The sequence below is a fragment of the Oncorhynchus gorbuscha genome, linkage group LG09 (genome assembly GCF_021184085.1).
Source record: "Oncorhynchus gorbuscha isolate QuinsamMale2020 ecotype Even-year linkage group LG09, OgorEven_v1.0, whole genome shotgun sequence".
NCBI classification, from domain to species: domain Eukaryota; kingdom Metazoa; phylum Chordata; class Actinopteri; order Salmoniformes; family Salmonidae; genus Oncorhynchus; species Oncorhynchus gorbuscha.
The window spans coordinates 98,139,457-98,163,229 of NC_060181.1; the positions used below are offsets into that span (position 1 = coordinate 98,139,457).

Sequence of the window (23,773 nt, forward strand, 5' to 3'; positions counted from 1 at the left end):
ACCTTGAACCATTTCAACGAAAATATTTTAAACTCATCAATGTGGATAATAAATGTAGCTAGTTTGACCATATTGTCAACGTTAAGCAAACTAGTTCACTTTATTTTATAGCAATGTTAGCTAGCTCATCTATCTAGCTAAAACCTTACTGGTTGAAGAATTATTCAGACTTTAAAAACACTTGAGGCCTCCCGAGTGTCGCAGTGGTCTAAGGCACTGCATCGCAGTGCTAGCTGTGTCACGAGAGATTCTGGGTTCGAGTCCAGGCTCTGTCACAGCCAGCCGCGACCCGTAGACCCATGAGACGGCGCACAATTAGCCCAGCGTCGTCCGGGTTAGGGGAGGGTTTGGCCCAGCGTCGTCCGGGTTAGTGGACGGTTTGGCCCAGCGTCGTCCGGGTTAGGGGTGGGGAGGGTTTGGCCCAGCGTCGTCCGGGTTAGGGGTGGGGAGGGTTTGGCCCAGCGTCGTCCGGGTTAGGGGGGGAGGGTTTGGCCCAGCGTCGTTAGGGGAGGGTTTGGCCCAGCGTCGTTAGGGGAGGGTTTGGCCCAGCGTCGTCCGGGTGAGGGTTTGGCCCAGCGTCGTTAGGGTGAGGGTTTGGCCCAGCGTCGTTAGGGGAGGGTTTGGCCCAGCGTCGTTAGGGGAGGGTTTGGCCCAGCGTCGTTAGGGGAGGGTTTGGCCCAGCGTCGTTAGGGGAGGGTTTGGCCCAGCGTCGTTAGGGGGGAGGGTTTGGCCCAGCGTCGTTAGGGGAGGGTTTGGCCCAGCGTCGTTAGGGGAGGGTTTGGCCCAGCGTCGTTAGGGGAGGGTTTGGCCCAGCGTCGTTAGGGGAGGGTTTGGCCCAGCGTCGTTAGGGGAGGGTTTGGCCCAGCGTCGTTAGGGGAGGGTTTGGCCCAGCGTCGTTAGGGGAGGGTTTGGCCCAGCGTCGTTAGGGGAGGGTTTGGCCCAGCGTCGTTAGGGGAGGGTTTGGCCCAGCGTCGTTAGGGGAGGGTTTGGCCCAGCGTCGTTAGGGGAGGGTTTGGCCCAGCGTCGTTAGGGGAGGGTTTGGCCCAGCGTCGTTAGGGGAGGGTTTGGCCCAGCGTCGTTAGGGGAGGGTTTGGCCCAGCGTCGTTAGGGGAGGGTTTGGCCCAGCGTCGTTAGGGGAGGGTTTGGCCCAGCGTCGTTAGGGGAGGGTTTGGCCCAGCGTCGTTAGGGGAGGGTTTGGCCCAGCGTCGTTAGGGGAGGGTTTGGCCCAGCGTCGTTAGGGGAGGGTTTGGCCCAGCGTCGTCCGGGTTAGGGGTGGGGAGGGTTTTGGCCCAGCGTCGTCCGGGTTAGGGGTGGGGAGGGTTTGGCCCAGCGTCGTAGGGGCGTTGGGGTGGGGAGGGTTTGGCCCAGCGTCGTCCGGGTTAGGGGTGGGGAGGGTTTGGCCCAGCGTCGTCCGGGTTAGGGGTGGGGAGGTTTGGCCCAGCGTCGTTAGGGGTGGGGAGGGTTTGGCCCAGCGTCTTCCGGGTTAGGGGTCGGGGAGGGTTTGGCCCAGCGTCGTTAGGGGAGGGTTTGGCCCAGCGTCGTTAGGGGAGGGTTTGGCCCAGCGTCGTTAGGGGAGGGTTTGGCCCAGCGTCGTTAGGGGAGGGTTTGGCCCAGCGTCGTTAGGGGAGGGTTTGGCCCAGCGTCGTTAGGGGAGGGTTTGGCCCAGCGTCCCGTTAGGGGAGGGTTTGGCCCAGCGTCGTTAGGGGAGGGTTTGGCCCAGCGTCGTTAGGGGAGGGTTTGGCCCAGCGTCGTCCCGTTAGGGGAGGGTTTGGCCCAGCGCGTCCCAGGTTAGGGGAGGGTTTGGCCCAGCGTCGTTAGGGGAGGGTTTGGCCCAGCGTCGTTAGGGGAGGGTTTGGCCCAGCGTCGTTAGGGGAGGGTTTGGCCCCGCATCGTCCCGGTTCGGGGAGGGTTTGGCCCAGCATCATCCCGGTTCGGGGAGGGTTTGGCCCAGCATCGTCCCGGTTCGGGGAGGGTTTGGCCCAGCATCGTACGGGTTAGGGGAGGGTTTGGCCCAGCATCGTCCCGGTTCGGGAGGGTTTGGCCCAGCATCGTCCCGGTTCGGGGAGGGTTTGGCCCAGCATCGTCCGGGTTAGGGAGGGTTTGGTCGGCAGGGATGTCCTTGTCCCATCGCACTCTAGCGATTCCTGTGGCGGGCCGGGCGCAGTGCACGCTGACACGGTCGCCAGGTGTACGGTGTTTCCTCCGACACATTGGTGCGGCTGGCTTCCGGCGTTAAGCGAGCATTGTGTCAAGAAGCCGTGCGGCTTGGCTGGATTGTGTTTCGGAGGAAGCACGGCTCTCCACCTTCGCCTCTCGAGTCCGTGCGGGAGTTTCAGCGATGGGCCAAGACTAAATACCAACTAGATATCACGAAATTGGGAAGAAAAATGGTATAATAATAATAATAATAAAAACAAAATCAGGATTTGAACAAAATCATGGCGGGACTTACGACTTCCTGTCTGGGAAACTTCCCAGTAGTTCCTTGGCTCTTCAGACGGCTGCATGACTGTACCTGATCTGCGAAGCGCTGGCTGAGGTAGAAGGCCCGCTTGACTTTCTCATCAGTTGAAATCTCAGGTCTGGATCTCTCCCGTGTCCCTCCACACAGACTACACAGCAGAATTCAACCCGTTATGACCAATACATACAGCAGAAACAACAAGGCATCAATGAACAACTCTGACTTTTGTTCACGGATGACGTTGATTTGAGCCCAGAGTGCGAAAGAGACAGACCCAGCCGGCCCCAATTCACTCCTTCGCCCTCGAACCCTTCAACGTCTGTCAAATTAAAGAAAGAGGTGAAAAGCTCAATCATTATACTGTCTATACCAATCCAGACCCTTCAGATTACACTGTCTGTCTATACCAATCCAGACCCTTCAGATTACACTGTCTGTCTATACCAATCCAGACCCTTCAGATTACACTGTCTGTCTATACCAATCCAGACCCTTCAGATTACACTGTCTGTCTATACCAATCCAGACCCTTCAGATTACACTGTCTATACCAATCCAGACCCTTCAGATTACACTGTCTGTCTATACCAATCCAGACCCTTCAGATTACACTGTCTGTCTATACCAATCCAGACCCTTCAGATTACACTGTCTATACCAATCCAGACCCTTCAGATTACACTGTCTGTCTATACCAATCCAGACCCTTCAGATTACACTGTCTGTCTATACCAATCCAGACCCTTCAGATTACACTGTCTGTCTATACCAATCCAGACCCTTCAGATTACACTGTCTGTCTATACCAATCCAGACCCTTCAGATTACACTGTCTGTCTATACCAATCCAGACCCTTCAGATTACACTGTCTATACCAATCCAGACCCTTCAGATTACACTGTCTGTCTATACCAATCCAGACCCTTCAGATTACACTGTCTGTCTATACCAATCCAGACCCTTCAGATTACACTGTCTATACCAATCCAGACCCTTCAGATTACACTGTCTATACCAATCCAGACCCTTCAGATTACACTGTCTGTCTATACCAATCCAGACCCTTCAGATTACACTGTCTATACCAATCCAGACCCTTCAGATTACACTGTCTATACCAATCCAGACCCTTCAGATTACACTGTCTGTCTATACCAATCCAGACCCTTCAGATTACACCGTCTGTCTATACCAATCCAGACCCTTCAGATTACACCGTCTGTCTATACCAATCCAGACCCTTCAGATTACACTGTCTACACCAATCCAGACCCTTCAGATTACACTGTCTACACCAATCCAGACCCTTCAGATTACACTGTCTATACCAATCCAGACCCTTCAGATTACACTGTCTATACCAATCCAGACCCTTCAGATTACACTGTCTATACCAATCCAGACCCTTCAGATTACACTGTCTATACCAATCCAGACCCTTCAGATTACACTGTCTATACCAATCCAGACCCTTCAGATTACACTGTCTATACCAATCCAGACCCTTCAGATTACACTGTCTGTCTATACCAATCCAGACCCTTCAGATTACACTGTCTGTCTATACCAATCCAGACCCTTCAGATTACACTGTCTATACCAATCCAGACCCTTCAGATTACACTGTCTATACCAATCCAGACCCTTCAGATTACACTGTCTGTCTATACCAATCCAGACCCTTCAGATTACACCGTCTGTCTATACCAATCCAGACCCTTCAGATTACACTGTCTGTCTATACCAATCCAGACCCTTCAGATTACACTGTCTACACCAATCCAGACCCTTCAGATTACACTGTCTATACCAATCCAGACCCTTCAGATTACACTGTCTATACCAATCCAGACCCTTCAGATTTGACATTGAAGGTTTAGAGCCAAGGAGCTAAATGGAACCGGCTTTGGTCTCTGTGTCTGAGGACTTTAGTCCCGTGTTTATTAGGGGGTCCTAACACTACACACCTGGGGTGGAATCATTATCCAAAACGCAATCCGTTTGCTCCAAACGTTGTGCAACAAAAACTACAGTTTCTATTTGACAAATTCAGTTTCCGTTTGGTTCCGAGTGAAGAAAATAAAATAAAAAACGGATTCCACTAATCAATGGTTTTGATGATGAGTTCATTTGTGGTGCCAGGTGAAAGGTGTCAACATTTAGGTCCCCAGGACCATAAATAAGGAAACACTGTCTAAAAGATATGGTGGATGCCAGCACCCTCTTTCATTACCTGCTGGCAGAGCTGCTGGCGGAGGGAAGCACCTCTTCTCTCTGAGGCAGAAGGAACCCCGCCAGGTTCAACACATCTCTGATCATCTGGCCCTTAATGGCCACGTCCAGAGCGGTGCTGGAGTGGAGGCTGTTGGGAGAGAGGAAGGAAGACAGTACTGGCACCGTCGGTGAGAGGCACCGGCCAGGACTATAAATAGTGCTAGTACTTGGGCTGTAAAAATTCCCAAAACGACCCCAGGATTTTCAGATATACAGTTGGAGGGTTTCTGGATTCAGCAGGAAATAGAATACCTGGTTCAGCAAACACCGTCTTCTCCAACCCACCTTTAGATAGAGAACACCAGTCTTCTCCAACCCACCTTTAGATAGAGAACACCAGTCTTCTCCAACCCCACCCTTAGACAGAGAACACCAGTCTTCTCCAACCCACCCTTAGACAGAGAACACCAGTCTTCTCCAACCCACCCTTAGAGAACACCAGTCTTCTCCAACCCACCCTTAGAGAACACCAGTCTTCTCCAACCCACCCTTAGAGAACACCAGTCTTCTCCAACCCACCCTTAGAGAACACCAGTCTTCTCCAACCCACCCTTAGAGAACACCAGTCTTCTCCAACCCACCCTTAGAGAACACCAGTCTTCTCCAACCCACCCTTAGAGAACACCAGTCATCTCCAACCCACCCTTAGAGAACACCAGTCTTCTCCAACCCACCCTTAGAGAACACCAGTCTTCTCCAACCCACCCTTAGAGAACACCAGTCTTCTCCAACCCACCCTTAGAGAACACCAGTCTTCTCCAACCCACCCTTAGAGAACACCAGTCTTCTCCAACCCACCCTTAGAGAACACCAGTCTTCTCCAACCCACCCTTAGAGAACACCAGTCTTCTCCAACCCACCCTTAGAGAACACCAGTCTTCTCCAACCCACCCTTAGAGAACACCAGTCTTCTCCAACCCACCCTTAGAGAACACCAGTCATCTCCAACCCACCCTTAGAGAACACCAGTCTTCTCCAACCCACCCTTAGAGAACACCAGTCTTCTCCAACCCACCCTTAGAGAACACCAGTCTTCTCCAACCCACCCTTAGAGAACACCAGTCTTCTCCAACCCACCCTTAGAGAACACCAGTCTTCTCCAACCCCACCCTCAGACAGAGAACACCAGTCTTCTGCTCTGTTATCCATGGATGGAGAGCACGTTGCGGGGTCAAGGACCCAACGATATGGGACTGAATGTCTTTAGAATATAAACCCAGCAACACTCCAGTTCCCAGATCAAATCCCCCCTAATATTTTTCCTACACCTGGCTTGAGATTTGCACCAACTACCTTCCGGGTACAGGTAGTTACAGGTACAGGTCCAACTCCTTAGCCACCAGGCTACCTACCAACAAGGAGGGACTCTTCCAACCAGGCAGAATGTCTGGTCTGTACTGAAGGCTGTACTGTTTGTTACCTTGGTGAGATGTTGACCTCCAGAACCCAAGGCTTGAGGTTCTCATCCAGCATGATGTCAAAGCCAAACAGCTCGTGACAGCTGTAGGGGGAACGCAGGTGAAGCTTGACCAGTGTGTTGACATACGGGTCAGAGCTGAAACACAGAGAGACACAAAACATTACAACACATTAGAAAAGGTTTTAACTGCACGGGTCAGGCCTGATACATAGAGATAGAACATTATAGAAGACATTAGAAAAGGCTCATATGTGCCTCTAACAATCTATAGAGCGTTTTAACTGCACGGGTCAGGCCTGATACATAGAGATAGAACATTATAGAAGACATTAGAAAAGGCTCATATGTGCCTCTAACAATCTATAGAGCGTTTTAACTGCACGGGTCAGGCCTGATACATAGAGATAGAACATTATAGAAGACATTAGAAAAGGCTCACATGTGCCTCTAACAATCTATAGAGTGTTTTAACTGCACGGGTCTTGCCTGATACATAGAGATAGAACATTATAGAAGACATTAGAAAAGGCTCATATGTGCCTCTAACAATCTATAGAGCGTTTTAACTGCACGGGTCAGGCCTGATACATAGAGATAGAACATTATAGAAGACATTATAAAAGGCTCACATGTGCCTCTAACAATCTATAGAGCGTTTTAACTGCACGGGTCAGGCCTGATACATAGAGATAGAACATTATAGAAGACATTAGAAAAGGCTCACATGTGCCTCTAACAATCTATAGAGCGTTTTAACTGCACGGGTCAGGCCTGATACATAGAGATAGAACATTATAGAAGACATTAGAAAAGGCTCATATGTGCCTCTAACAATCTATAGAGCGTTTTAACTGCACGGGTCAGGCCTGATACATAGAGATAGAACATTATAGAAGACATTAGAAAAGGCTCATATGTGCCTCTAACAATCTATAGAGCGTTTTAACTGCACGGGTCAGGCCTGATACATAGAGATAGAACATTATAGAAGACATTAGAAAAGGCTCACATGTGCCTCTAACAATCTATAGAGCGTTTTAACTGCACGGGTCAGGCCTGATACATAGAGATAGAACATTATAGAAGACATTATAAAGGCTCATATGTGCCGGTAATCATGGTTGAAAAAAATAAAATAAAAACCTCCCAGACCCCCTGCTGCAGACCCCCTGCTGCATACCCCCTGTCCAGACCCCCTGCTGCAGACCCCCTGCTGCATAACCCCTGCTGCATAACCCCTGCTTGCATACCCCCTGCCCAGAGCCCCTGCTGCAGACCCCCTGCTGCAGACCCCCTGCTGCAGACCCCCTGCTGCATACTCCCAGACCCCCTTCCCAGACCCCCTTCCCAGACCCAATGCTGCATACCCCCTCCAGACCCCCTGCTGCATACTCCCAGACCCCCTGCTGCATACTCCCAGACCCCCTGCTGCATACTCCTTGCCCAGACCCCCTGCTGCATACTCCCAGACCCCCTGCTGCATACTCCCAGACCCCCTGCCCAGACCCCCTGCTGCATACCCCCTGCCCAGACCCCCTTCCCAGACCCCCTGCTGCATACCCCCTGTCCAGACCCCTGCTGCATACCCCCTGCCCAGACCCCCTGATGCTATTATTGTGAAGTGGAAACGTCTAGGAGCAACAACGGCTCAGCTGCGAAGTGGTAGGCCACACAAGCTCACAGAACTGGACCGCGGAGTGCTGAAGCGCGTAAAAATCATCTGTCCTTGGTTTCAACACTCACCAACGAATTCCAAACAACAACTGTACATCAGGAGGTTCATGAAATGGGTTTCCATGGCCGAGCAGCTGCACACAAGCCTAAGATCACCATGCGCAATGCCAAGCGTCGGCTGGAGTGGTGTAAAGCTTGCCGCCATTGGACTCTGGAGCAGTGGAAACCTGTTCTCTGGAGCAGTGGAAACCTGTTCTCTGGAGCAGTGTTCTCTGGAGCAGTGTTCTCTGGAGCAGTGTTCTCTGGAGCAGTGTTCTCTGGAGCAGTGTTCTCTGGAGCAGTGTTCTCTGGAGCAGTGTTCTCTGGAGCAGTGTTCTCTGGAGCAGTGGAAACCTGTTCTCTGGAGCAGTGGAAACCTGTTCTCTGGAGCAGTGGAAACCTGTTCTCTGGAGCAGTGTTCTCTGGAGCAGTGTTCTCTGGAGCAGGGGAAACCTGTTCTCTGGAGCAGTGTTCTCTGGAGCAGTGTTCTCTGGAGCAGTGTTCTCTGGAGCAGTGTTCTCTGGAGCAGTGTTCTCTGGAGCAGTGTTCTCTGGAGCAGTGTTCTCTGGAGCAGTGTTCTCTGGAGCAGTGGAAACGTGGTTCTCTGGAGCAGTGGAAACGTGGTTCTCTGGAGCAGTGGAAACCTGTTCTCTGGAGCAGTGGAAACCTGTTCTCTGGAGCAGTGGAAACCTGTTCTCTGGAGCAGTGGAAACCTGTTCTCTGGAGCAGTGGAAACCTGTTCTCTGGAGCAGGGGAAACGCGTTCTCTGGAGCAGTGTTCTCTGGAGCAGGGGAAACGCGTTCTCTGGAGCAGTGTTCTCTGGAGCAGGGGAAACCTGTTCTCTGGAGCAGGGGAAACCTGTTCTCTGGAGCAGGGGAAACCTGTTCTCTGGAGCAGGGGAAACCTGTTCTCTGGAGCAGGGGAAACCTGTTCTCTGGAGCAGGGGAAACCTGTTCTCTGGAGCAGGGGAAACCTGTTCTCTGGAGCAGGGGAAACCTGGCTGTTACAGCAGCAATGTTCCTACATCTAGTGGAAAGCCTTCCCAGAAGAGTGGAGGCTGTTATAGCAGCAATGTTCCAACATCTAGTGGAAAGCCTTCCCAGAAGAGTGGAGGCTGTTATAGCAGAAATGTTCCAACATCTAGTGGAAAACCTTCCCAGAAGAGTGGAGGCTGTTATAGCAGCAAAGGGGGGGGACCAACTCCATATTAATGCCCATGATTTTATAATGAGATGTTGGACGAGCAGGTGATCCTGTTGGTCATGTAGTGTAGTCATACGTACATTTGTGTGGCTCAAACTTTGGATCAGACGACGGTCCGTCATTCCGTTTACGTTGTAGCTACCTTTACACAAAGACAGGGGGCAGCACTGAGCCTCCACCGTCACTTCCTGGAGTGGCTCAAACCCCCAATGAGACGCCATCTGTCTTCATTAAGCTTCAATGAGCTATTGAGTCTTGACTCTTCGTATTCATTACTTTACACGTGTGTGTATAAGACAGTAGTTGTGGAATTTTTAGTTAGATTACTCGTTGGTTATTACTGCATTGTCGGAACTAGAAGCACAAGCATTTCGCTACACTCCCATTAACATCTGCTAACCATGTGTCTGTGACCAATACATTTCATTTGATAAACTGTTGTATTTAACTGTTGACTTACGCAATGATGGTTTTCATGACGATGTCCTTGATCTTCTCCCAGATCAGCGTGGTGTTGACTCCCTTACAACCCAGGTAGTGCCACAGCGCCTTCAGAGCCCTGCCACACACACACACACACACACACACACACACACACACACACACACACACACACACACACACACACACACACACACACACACACACACACACACACACACACACACACACACACACACACACACACACACACACACACACACACACACACACACACACACACACACACACACACACACACACACGTCCAATTATAGAATGAAAACCATGTCATGTGCTACCGACATGCATGTACACTACCGTTCAAAAGTTTGGGGTCACTTAGAAATGTCCTTGTTTTTGAAAGAGTTGTCATCAAGGTAAGGAGTGGCTATTTGAAGAATTTCTAATAAGTATATTAGAAATTGTATATTGAAATTGAAATTATATATTTTTTTGGTTACTACATGATTCCATATATGTGTTATTCCATAGTGTTGATGTCTTCACTATTATTCTACAATGTAGAAAATAGTAAAAATAAAGAAAAACCCTTGAATGAGTAGGTGTGTCCAAACGTTTGACTGGTGCTGTATGTCTTATGTGCTACTGGCATGTTATGTTATGTACGTGTTATGACTGTCCTGGTCAGGTCAGGTTACAGGAGACCACAACCCTACAGATTATCTCTCAACCCCAACAGAGGAGAGATCTAGGCGTCTGAAGATGTGGAGGGGTTTTAAGACCCCTCACGCCCCTGGTAAATGTTATGGAGTCTAGTTGATAGGTATTCGACTAGCCGGACTGTTCCCCGGACTCCATGTGTAGGGATTGTACAATGCACAAACACGGCTATTGAACCTGATATTGGTGTCTGTCTTTATTCCTTTACCCAACATATCATACTGGAACAGTAAATCTCAGGCCACAGACAAATTCCTTTGTCCTGTTACTATGGAGAACCAGCCTCGGAACATTAAACATGACATAAAAGGGACTTTGGAACAACAACAATTCCGTCAGCCACAATGGTTGTCATGACGATAGACGGACTATGAAAATGTATGCCATTTTTGTTTTGTTATTAAAAGTTTAATAGATGACGTTATTATGAAAACGTCAACAGTAACGTCAACAGTTTTCCTAGTATATGTTTGATGTTTATACATTGTACGTTGTGTGGAAAATGTCCAAAATCAAAGGGAATGTTTAGGGAAGATGAAATGTTAAGTTAGTTGTCTAAAATTGGTTTTGAGAAATTCCTAGACCTTGCTCTTAACTTGGTACGCCCAGAGAATTGCCCTAAAGGCGGTTACGCCCAGAGAATTGCCCTAAAGGCGGTTACGCCCAGAGAATTGCCCTAAAGGCGTTCACGCCCACTTCTGACCTGAGGGTATAAAACCTGTGAGTAAAGAATTTACAGATCAGACTACGTGATCCGAGCTGCAGCCAAGATCTAAAAAATAAAAAAAAATCAATGAACCCAGAACGCAACACAAGTTTGAAGACAAAGAAATATTTTTCTACCCAAGCTACGGATGAGTAGCTGTTTCTAAGCGGGTGAATTCAAGCTGGACCCCCTAGCATCCAATCCCAGCGAATCGTGGTATCTAAATGGTTTCATCCCTATGCTGTGAGCTCTGAGCTACAGAGCTGTCTGTCCTCAGAAGACCCCTTCCAGAGCAAGGGCGAGGGAACAGACCACTAAGCTAAAAGGACACTGACATCGTGAGGACGATCAGAGAGGTGCGCCGGAGAAGTGCGTCATCGAGCTGTCCCCTGAACGGTCCCCTGAACGGTCCACGCAGAGAATCCTCTGAGGTCTTCCCCATATAATTACATCATTATATTCTGACCCATAAGAGCAGCAGTTTGGGGCAAGGCTTGGGTAAGAATAGCATAGCTGACAAATTCACCCAAATGTATATTTCTCTCGTGTACTTTCTTTTTTCTCTCTCTCTTTGAAATCCCCACTGTGGGTTCTAATCAATAGCCTATAATGTGTTTTGTCTATGTGTATCTTTTATCATCATTTTAGCTTTTTAGTAATTAAATATTAAACTAAGACTGGTGTGGTACGAACTCATTGGTGAGACCCGGGTCCGTGCAGATTCACGGGCTATACGACGTTCGGAACGAGATTGTAGCAGTAACTGGTTAATTAGCGGCTGTTGTAAAATCAATATTCTTTGAGTTCATTTGGGAAATAGAACCTCAAAAAATAGTTTTCCCATGGTGCCCCAGGTTAATGAGTTAATAACTGCTTGATTCAGTTAATCATTGTTTTCCCATGGTGCCCCAGGTTAATGAGTTAATAACTGCTTGATTCAGTTAATCATTGTTTTCCCATGGTGCCCCAGGTTAATGAGTTAATAACTGCTTGATTCAGTTAATCATTGTTTTCCCATGGTGCCCCAGGTTAATGAGTTAATAACTGCTTGATTCAGTTAATCATTGTTTTCCCATGGTGCCCCAGGTTAATGAGTTAATAATTGCTTGATTCAGTTAATCACGCAATTAGAAACTTTTAATCATTCGATGAACTGTCGTCACATTAACTAATACAACATCACGACACGTTATGTATGTTTATGCATGTTATGTAATGTATGTTATGTATGTTATGTATGTTTATGTATGTTATGTATGTTATGTATGTTATGTATGTTATGTATGTTATGTAATGTATGTTATGTATGTTATGTATGTTATGTATGTTATGTATGTTATGTATGTTATGTATGTTATGCATGTTATGCATGTTATGCATGTTATGTATGTTATGTATGTTATGTATGTTATGTATGTTATGTATGTTATGTAATGTATGTTATGTATGTTATGTATGTTATGTATGTTATGTATGTTATGTTATGTATGTTATGTATGTTATGTATGTTATGCATGTTATGTATGTTATGTATGTTATGTATGTTATGTTATGTATGTTATGTATGTTATGTATGTTATGTATGTTATGTTATGTATGTTATGTATGTTATGTATGTTATGTATGTTATGCATGTTATGTATGTTATGTATGTTATGTATGTAATGTATGTTATGTAATGTATGTTATGTATGTTATGTATGTTATGTATGTTATGTATGTTATGTTATGTATGTTATGTATGTTATGTATGTTATGTATGTTATGCATGTTATGTATGTTATGTATGTTATGTATGTTATGTAATGTATGTTATGTAATGTATGTTATGTTATGTATGTTATGCATGTTATGCATGTTATGTATGTTATGTATGTTATGTAATGTATGTTATGTATGTTATGTATGTTATGTATGTTATGTATGTTATGTATGTTATGTATGTTATGTTATGTATGTTATGTATGTTATGTATGTTATGCATGTTATGCATGTTATGTATGTTATGTATGTTATGTATGTTATGCATGTTATGCATGTTATGCATGTTATGTTATGTATGTTATGTATGTTATGCATGTTATGCATGTTATGTATGTTATGTATGTTATGTAATGTATGTTATGTATGTTATGTATGTTATGTAATGTATGTTATGTATGTTATGTATGTTATGTATGTTATGTAATGTATGTTATGTATGTTATGTATGTTATGTATGTTATGTATGTTATGTTATGTATGTTATGTATGTTATGTATGTTATGTATGTTATGCATGTTATGTATGTTATGCATGTTATGCATGTTATGTATGTTATGTATGTTATGCATGTTATGTATGTTATGTATGTTATGTATGTTATGCATGTTATGCATGTTATGTTATGTATGTTATGTATGTTATGTATGTTATGCATGTTATGTATGTTATGTATGTTATGTAATGTATGTTATGTATGTTATGTATGTTATGTATGTTATGTTATGTATGTTATGTATGTTATGTATGTTATGTATGTTATGTATGTTATGTGTTATGTATGTTATGTATGTTATGTATGTTATGTTATGTATGTTATGTATGTTATGTATGTTATGTATGTTATGTATGTTATGTATGTTATGTTATGTATGTTATGTATGTTGTGCATGTTGTGCATGTTATGCATGTTATGCATTGTATGTTATGTATGTTATGTATGTTATGTAATGTATGTTATGTATGTTATGTATGTTATGTATGTTATGTATGTTATGTAATGTATGTTATGTATGTTATGTATGTTATGTAATGTATGTTATGTATGTTATGCATGTTATGTATGTTATGTTATGTATGTTATGTATGTTATGTTATGTATGTTATGTTATGTATGTTATGTATGTTATGTATGTTATGTATGTTATGTATGTTATGTTATGTATGTTATGTATGTTATGTATGTTATGTATGTTATGTATGTTATGCATGTTATGTATGTTATGCATGTTATGCATGTTATGTATGTTATGTATGTTATGCATGTTATGTATGTTATGTATGTTATGTATGTTATGTATGTTATGCATGTTATGCATGTTATGTTATGTATGTTATGTATGTTATGCATGTTATGCATGTTATGTATGTTATGTATGTTATGTATGTTATGTAATGTATGTTATGTATGTTATGTATGTTATGTATGTTATGTTATGTAATGTATGTTATGTATGTTATGTATGTTATGTATGTTATGTAATGTATGTTATGTATGTTATGTATGTTATGTATGTTATGTTATGTATGTTATGTATGTTATGTATGTTATGTATGTTATGTAATGTATGTTATGTATGTTATGTATGTTATGTTATGTATGTTATGTATGTTATGTATGTTATGTATGTTATGTATGTTATGTATGTTATGTATGTTATGTATGTTGTGCATGTTGTGCATGTTATGCATTGTATGTTATGTATGTTATGTATGTTATGTAATGTATGTTATGTATGTTATGTATGTTATGTATGTTATGTTATGTTATGTTATGTTATGTATGTTATGTATGTTATGTATGTTATGTATGTTATGTTATGTATGTTATGTATGTTATGTATGTTATGTATGTTATGTATGTTATTATGTTATGTTATGTATGTTATGTATGTTATGTATGTTATGCATGTTATGTATGTTATGTATGTTATGTATGTTATGTATGTTATGTATGTTATGTATGTTATGTATGTTATGTATGTTATTATGTAATGTATGTTATGTATGTTATGTATGTTATGTATGTTATGTATGTTATGTTATGTATGTTATGTATGTTATGTATGTTATGTATGTTATGTATGTTATGTATGTTATGTAATGTATGTTATGTAATGTATGTTATGTATGTTATGTTATGTATGTTATGTATGTTATGTATGTTATGTATGTTATGTATGTTATGTTATGTTATGTATGTTATGTTATGTATGTTATGTATGTTATGTATGTTATGCATGTTATGTATGTTATGCATGTTATGTATGTTATGCATGTTATGCATGTTATGCATGTTATGTATGTTATGTATGTTATGTATGTTATGCATGTTATGCATGTTATGTTATGTATGTTATGCATGTTATGTATGTTATGTATGTTATGTATGTTATGTATGTTATGTAATGTATGTTATGTATGTTATGTATGTTATGTAATGTATGTTATGTATGTTATGTATGTTATGTATGTTATGTATGTTATGTAATGTATGTATTATGTATGTTATGTATGTTATGTATGTTATGTATGTTATGTTATGTTATGTTATGTATGTTATGTATGTTATGTATGTTATGTTATGTTATGTATGTTATGTATGTTATGTATTATGTATGTTATGTATGTTATGTATGTTATGTTATGTATGTTATGTATGTTATGTATGTTATGTATGTTATGTATGTTATGTATGTTATGTATGTTATGTATGTTATGCATGTTATGTTATGTATGTTATGTATGTTATGTATGTTATGTATGTTATGTATGTTATGTATGTTATGTAAAGTATGTTATGTATGTTATGTATGTTATGTATGTTATGTATGTTATGTTATGTAATGTATGTTATGTATGTTATGTATGTTATGTATGTTATGTAATGTATGTTATGTATGTTATGTTATGTATGTTATGTATGTTATGTATGTTATGTATGTTTATGTATGTTTATGTATGTTTATGCATGTTTATGCATGTTATGCATGTTATGCATGTTATGTATGTTATGTATGTTATGCATGTTATGCATGTTATGTATGTTATGTATGTTATGTATGTTATGTATGTTATGTAATGTATGTTATGTATGTTATGTATGTTATGTATGTTATGTTATGTATGTTATGTATGTTATGTATGTTATGTTATGTATGTTATGTATGTTATGTATGTTATGTATGTTATGTATGTTATGTATGTTATGCATGTTATGCATGTTATGCATTGTATGTATATGTATGTTATGTATGTTATGTATGTTATGCATGTTATCATGTTATGTATGTTATGTATGTTATGTATGTTATGTATGTTATGTTATGTATGTTATGTATGTTATGTATGTTATGTATGTTATGCATGTTATGTATGTTATGTATGTTATGTTATGTTATGTTATGTATGTTATGTATGTTATGTATGTTATGTATGTTATGTTATGTATGTTATGTATGTTATGTATGTTATGTATGTTATGTTATGTTATGTATGTTATGTATGTTATGTATGTTATGTATGTTATGTATGTTATGTATGTTATGTTATGTATGTTATGTATGTTATGTATGTTATGTATGTTATGCATGTTATGCATGTTATGTTATGTATGTTATGTATGTTATGTATGTTATGTATGTTATGTAAAGTATGTTATGTATGTTATGTATGTTATGTATGTTATGTAATGTATGTTATGTATGTTATGTATGTTATGTATGTTATGTATGTTATGTATGTTATGTATGTTATGTATGTTATGTATGTTATGTTATGTATGTTATGTATGTTATGTATGTTATGTATGTTTATGTATGTTTATGTATGTTTATGCATGTTATGCATGTTATGCATGTTATGCATGTTATGCATGTTATGTATGTTATGTATGTTATGCATGTTATGCATGTTATGCATGTTATGCATGTTATGTATGTTATGTATGTTATGTATGTTATGTATGTTTATGTATGTTATGTACGTTATGTATGTTTATGTATGTTTAGTATGTTATGCATGTTATGTATGTTATGTATGTTATGCATGTTATGCATGTTATGTATGTTATGTATGTTATGTATGTTGTATGTTTATGTATGTTTATGTATGTTATGTATGTTATGCATGTTATGTATGTTATGTATGTTATGTATGTTATGTATGTTATGTATGTTATGTATGTTATGTATGTTATGTATGTTATGTATGTTATGTATGTTATGTAATGTATGTTATGTTATGTATGTTATGTATGTTATGTATGTTATGTATGTTATGTATGTTATGTTATGTATGTTATGTATGTTATGTTATGTATGTTATGTATGTTATGCATGTTATGTATGTTATGTATGTTATGTATGTTATGTATGTTATGTATGTTATGTATGTTATGCAATGTATGTTATGTTATGTTATGTATGTTATGTTATGTATGTTATGTATGTTATGTATGTTATGCATGTTATGTTATGTATGTTATGTTATGTATGTTATGCATGTTATGTTATGCATGTTATGTATGTTATGTATGTTATGTATGTTATGTATGTTATGTTATGTATGTTATGTATGTTATGCATGTTATGCATGTTATGTATGTTAAAAAAATAGATGGCATCATGAGGAATGAAAATTATGTGGATATATTGAAGCAATATCTCAAGACATCAGTCAGGAAGATAAAGCTTGGTTGCAAATGGGTCTTCCAAATGGACAATGACCCCAAGCATACCTCCAAAGTTGTGGCAAAATGGCTTAAGGACAACAAAGTCAAGGTATTGGAGTGGCCATCACAAAGCCCTGACCTCAATCCTATAGAAAATGTGTGGGCACTAATAAAAAAGTGTGTGCGAGCAAGGAGGCCCACAAACCTGACTCAGTTACACCAGCTCTGTCAGGAGGAATGAGCCGAAATTCACCCAACTTATTGTGGGAAGCTTGTGGAAGGTTCCCTGAAACATTTAACCCAAGTTAAACAATTTAAAGGCAATGCTACCAAATAATAATTGAGTATATGTAAACTTCTGACCCACTGGGAATGTGATGAAAGAAATAAAAGCTGAAATAAATCATTCTCTCTACTATTATTCTGACATTTCACATTATTAAATAAAGTGGTGATCCTAACTGACCTAAAACATGGAATATTTACTCAGATTAAATATCAGAAATTGTGAAAAACTTTAAATGTATTTGGCTAAGGTGTACGTAAACTTCAACTGTATATCATGTCATTCCGTCCATCATTCATCCATTCATTCATGCATGTAAGTCGCTTTGGACAAGAGAGTCAGCCAAATGGCATATATTTAAGCAATAAGGCACGAATGGGTGTGGTATATGGCCAATATACCACGGCTAAGGGTTGTTCTTAGTGCCTGGATAGAGCCCTTAGCCGTGGTATATTGGTCATATACCACACCCCTGAGGTGCCTTACTGCTATTACAAACTGGTTACCAACATAATTAGAGCGGTAAAAATGCATGTTATACGGTCTGATATACCACGGCTGTCAGCCAATCATCATTCAGGGCTCGAACCACCCAGTTTGAAATATCCATTAAAACATGGTTACCACTTGTGTCCCTGGCAGACCTTGTCACTGTCATTGTTCTGATAGTCTGAGTTCCTCTTGTTCACGCTGTAGTTGGTCAGGTGCATGAACTTGTTGCCAAGGCTTTTCATAGACGACGAGTACCTACAGAGGAGAACAGATACTGTGACCAATCATTACACTGAACACCTGTCACAGTGACCAATTATTACACTGAACACCTGTCACAGTGACCAATCATTACACAGAACACCTGTCACGGTGACCAATTATTACACTGAACACCTGTCACGGTGACCAATTATTACACTGAACACCTGTCAGTGACCACTCATTACACTGAACACCTGTCACAGTGACCAATCATTACACTGAACACCTGTCACAGTGACCAATTATTACACTGAACACCTGTCACAGTGACCAATCATTACACTGAACACCTGTCACAGTGACCAATTATTACACAGAACACCTGTCACAGTGACCAATCATTACACAGAACACCTGTCACAGTGACCAATTATTACACTGAACACCTGTCACAGTGACCAATCAGTACACAGAACACCTGTCACAGTGACCACTCATTACACAGAACACCCGACAGTGACCAATCAGTACACTGAACACAGTGACCAATCAGTACACTGAACACCCGACACAGTGACCAATCAGTACACTGAACACCTGTCACAGTGACCAATCATTACACTGAACACCTGTCACAGTGACCAATCATTACACAGAACACCTGTCACAGTGACCAATTATTACACTGAACACCTGTCACAGTGACCAATCAGTACACAGAACACCTGTCACAGTGACCAATCATTACACTGAACACCTGTCACGGTGACCAATTATTACACTGAACACCTATTACACTGAACACCTGTCACAGTGACCAATTATTACACAGAACACCTGTCACAGTGACCAATCAGTACACTGAACACCTGTCACGGTGACCAATCATTACACTGAACCCTGTCACGGTGACCAATCATTACACTGAACACCTGTCACAGTGACCAATCATTACACTGAACACCTGTCACAGTGACCAATCAGTACACAGAACACCTGTCACAGTGACCAATCAGTACACAGAACACCTGTCACAGTGACCAATCAGTACACAGAACACCTGTCACAGTGACCAATCAGTACACTGAACACAGTGACCAATCAGTACACAGAACACCTGTCACAGTGACCAATCAGTACACAGAACACCTGTCACAGTGACCAATCAGTACACTGAACACAGTGACCAATCAGTACACAGAACACCTGTCACAGTGACCAATCATTACACTGAACACCTGTCACGGTGACCAATCATTACACTGAAACCTGTCACGGTGACCAATCATTACACTGAACACCTGTCACAGTGACCAATCATTACACTGAACACCTGTCACAGTGACCAATCATTACACTGAACACCTGTCACGGTGACCAATCATTACACTGAACACCTGTCACGGTGACCAATCATTACACTGAACACCTGTCACGGTGACCAATCATTACACTGAACACCTGTCACGGTGACCAATCATTACACTGAACACCTGTCACAGTGACCAATCATTACACTGAACACCTGTCACAGTGACCAATCATTACACTGAACACCTGTCACGGTGACCAATCATTACACTGAACACCTGTCACAGTGACCAATCATTACACTGAACACCTGTCACGGTGACCAATCATTACACTGAACATATGGGAACATGTTGACAGACACACAGTACAAGCCATTATAAAAGCTCACACATGCTATATAACACGCTACGAAACACGCTACGTAACGCTACGTAACACGCTACGTAACACGCTACGTAACACGCTACGTAACACGCTACGTAACACGCTACGTAACAGAACACATTACAAAGATGGAGATAAAGAACTGTGACTGAATGAAACATGTAACCTATGAAAAGACTTACTTGCAGCTGGCGAAGCGGACAAGCCCGTCCTGGAAGATGTAGACGCGGAGCGGGTCGTAACAGGTCACGTACACATAGATACGCAGGTCAAACTTATTCCCACTGATGAGATAAGGCTTGTGCAGATACCTGAGAGAGATACAACGACGTTTAGACTCGGAGACAAATCCCCAAACAACGCTATGACGTCAGCATAATCCATTGCAGGTCACTGGTCATTCACTTCTAGACTGGCTGGTCCCAGATCTGCCTGCTCCGTCTTGCCAACTCCTATAGTCGTGAGAAGGCAAGACGGCACAAACAGGTCTGGGACCAGGCTAAAAATCACATTCACAACACTAGAAGTATCATTCTCAGGGTGCTGACATACTTCTGAACCAGGAGTGGTCTCTTGCATGGCATCTGACTCCACTTGTGAATAACCTGGATGCCAATACCCCGAGCAGACGCAGGCTGAGAGAGAGAGAGAGAGAGAGAGAGAGAGAGAGAGAGAGAGAGAGAGAGAGAGAGAGAGAGAGAGAGAGAGAGAGAGACAGAGAGAGACAGAGACAGAGACAGAGACAGAGACAGAGAGAGAGACAGAGAGAGAGACAGAGAGAGAGACAGAGAGAGAGACAGAGAGAGAGACAGAGAGAGAGACAGAGAGAGAGAGAGACAGAGAGAGAGACAGAGAGAGAGAGACAGAGAGAGAGAGACAGAGACAGAGACAGAGACAGAGAGACAGAGAGACAGAGAGACAGAGAGACAGAGACAGAGACAGAGAGAGAGAGAGAGAGAGAGAGAGAGAGAGAGAGAGAGAGGATTATTAAACCGGACACCATTCCTACGGTGAAGCATCATGCTGTCGGGAGGACTGGGAGACTAGTCAGGATTGAGGTAAAGATGAACGGAGCAAAGTACAGAGAGATCCTTGATGAAAACCTGCTTCAGAGCGCTCAGGACCTCAGACTGGGGCGAAGGTTCACCTTCAGGAGAAAGGCACCATCACCTGGGAATGGAACCCAGGAGAAAGGCACCATCGCCTGGGAATGGAACCCAGGAGAAAGGCACCATCGCCTGGGAATGGACCCCAGGAGAAAGGCACCATCGCCTGGGAATGGACCCCAGGAGAAAGGCACCATCGCCTGGGAATGGACCCCAGGAGAAAGGCACCATCGCCTGGGAATGGACCCCAGGAGAAAGGCACCATCGCCTGGGAATGGACCCCAGGAGAAAGGCACCATCGCCTGGGAATGGACCCCAGGAGAAAGGCACCATCACCTGGGAATGGACCCCAGGAGAAAGGCACCATCACCTGGGAATGGACCCCAGGAGAAAGGTACCATCACCTGGGAATGGACCCCATTTCAGACACAGCCCAAAACTGATTTAGATACACTATCCACCTACCGGCTTGATGATCCATTTCTGCCTGCTACCACTGTCCTCCCAGGCTTTCCTCAGTAGCTTGATGTCCTGAGGAAGAACGAAGGAGCGAGGGAAGAAGCTGAATTCCCTCTTACCAAACTGAGCCTGCATCTTAGACAGGTTCCTCCACAGACGGTCCTTACGACCGATCTGGAACGAGCCGGGGAAGTGGTTTAACTAGAGAGAGGACACACAGAGAGACAAGTCAATATGCAGATTGAATCAATAATAATCAATATGACTCTTGTTTGGCTGGTGCTTTTATCTGGTCCCAGATCCCTCGGGGCGTGACAATGACGAAAGGAGTTGGCAATATGGCACAAAATGATCTGGAACCAGGCTAGCATTATCCCTTAATAGGTTCTTTTTAAATCTGGAACCAGGCTAGCATTATCCCTTCATAGGTTCTTTTTAAATCTGGAACCAGGCTAACATTATCCCTTCATAGGTTCTTTTTAAATCTGGAACCAGGCTAACATTATCCCTTCATAGGTTCTTTTTAAATCTGGAACCAGGCTAACATTATCCCTTCATAGGTTCTTTTTAAATATGGAGCCAATTTCTTTTAAGCAATTTTATTTCCATGAATGATAAAAACATCTGTCTCTCAGCAGCAGACAATGGATTCATGAAGGAATTACGACTTATTCTAAAACAGATTAAATAAATATTTTCACTCAATCTACATAGTACCCCATATTTTTGCAAATGTATTCAAAGTAAAAAACAGAAATACCTTTTATAGTACTCAGACCCTTTGCTATGAGACTTATAATTGACCTCAGGTGCCTCCTGTTTCCATGAATCACCCTTGAGATGTTTCTACGACTTGATTGGAGTCCACCTGTGGTAAATTCAATTGATTGGACATGATTTGGAAAGGCACACACCTGTCTATATAAGGTCCCACAGCTGACAGTGCATGTCAGAGCAAAAACCAAGCCATGAGGTCGAAGGAATTGTCCGTAGAGCTCCGAGACAGGATTGTGTCGAGGCACAGATCTGGGGAAGGGTACCAAATAATTTCTGCAGCATTGAAGGTCCCTAAGAACACAGTGGCCTCCATCATTCTTAAATGGAAGAAGTTTGGAACCACAAAGACTCTTCCCAGACCTGGCCGTCCAGCCAAACTGAGCAATTGGAGAAGGGCTTTGGACAGGGATGTGACCAAGAACCTAATGGTCACTCTGACAGAGCTCCAGAGATCCTCTGCGGAGATAGGAGAAACTTCCAGGAGGACAACCATCTCTGCAGCACTCCACCAATCAGGACTTTATGGTAGAGTGGCCAGACTGAAGCCACTCTTCAGTAAAAAGGCACACGACAGCCTGCTTGGAGTTTGCCAAAAGGCACCTAAAGGACTCTCAGACCATGAGAAACAAGATTCTCTGGTTCACCTTCAAACAGGACAACGACACTAAGCACACAGCCAAGACAACGCAGGAGTGGCTTCGGGACAAGTCTCTGAATGTCCTTGAGTGGTCCAGCCAGAGCCTGGACTTGAATCCGATCCAACATCTCTGAAGAGACCTGAAAATAGCTGTGCAGCAATGCTCCCCATCCAACCTGACAGAGCTGGAGAGGATCTGCAGAGAAGAATGGGACAAACTCCCCAAATACAGGTGTGCCAAGCTTGTAGCGTCATACCCAAGAAGACTCAAGGCTGTAATCGCTGCCAAAGGTGCTTCAACAAAGTACTGAGTAAAGGGTCTGAATACTTATGTAAATGTGATATTTAAGCTTTTCATACATTTGCAAACATTTCCAAAAACCTGTTTTTGCTTTGTCATTATGGGCTATTTTGTTTAGATTGAGGGTGATAAAAACGATAATCAATTTTAGAATAAGGCTGTAACATAACGTTTTGGTCCACCAGCCACTGTGGCAGACGCATCCACCAGCCACTGTGGCAGACGACGCATCCACCAGCCACTGTGGCAGACGCATCCACCAGCCACTGTGGCAGACGCATCCACCAGCCACTGTGGCAGACGCATCCACCAGCCACTGTGGCAGACGCATCCACCAGCCACTGTGGCAGACGCATCCACCAGCCACTGTGGCAGACGCATCCACCAGCCACTGTGGCAGACACATCCACCAGCCACTGTGGCAGACGCATCCAC

The 23,773-nt window shown here is 42.7% G+C and overlaps 1 protein-coding gene across 3 annotated transcripts in view; it reads right to left on the reverse strand.

The window, feature by feature from the left end:
• ttll4 (tubulin tyrosine ligase-like family, member 4) overlaps nt 1–23,773 on the reverse strand; it is a 64,164-nt gene that overhangs the window by 9,267 nt on the left and 31,124 nt on the right. For 2 of the 3 annotated variants that reach the window (XM_046363957.1, XM_046363956.1), the window contains exons 7-14: nt 21,630–21,824; nt 20,611–20,693; nt 20,241–20,369; nt 18,289–18,411; nt 9,536–9,634; nt 6,160–6,294; nt 4,699–4,827; nt 2,453–2,612 (exon numbers count right to left, since the gene is read on the reverse strand). In XM_046363957.1, coding sequence (XP_046219913.1) covers nt 2,453–2,612; nt 4,699–4,827; nt 6,160–6,294; nt 9,536–9,634; nt 18,289–18,411; nt 20,241–20,369; nt 20,611–20,693; nt 21,630–21,824 — 1,053 coding nt within the window. The remainder of the gene's footprint in view (nt 1–2,452; nt 2,613–4,698; nt 4,828–6,159; nt 6,295–9,535; nt 9,635–18,288; nt 18,412–20,240; nt 20,370–20,610; nt 20,694–21,629; nt 21,825–23,773) is intronic. The other variant, XM_046363958.1, reaches the window with a different exon arrangement.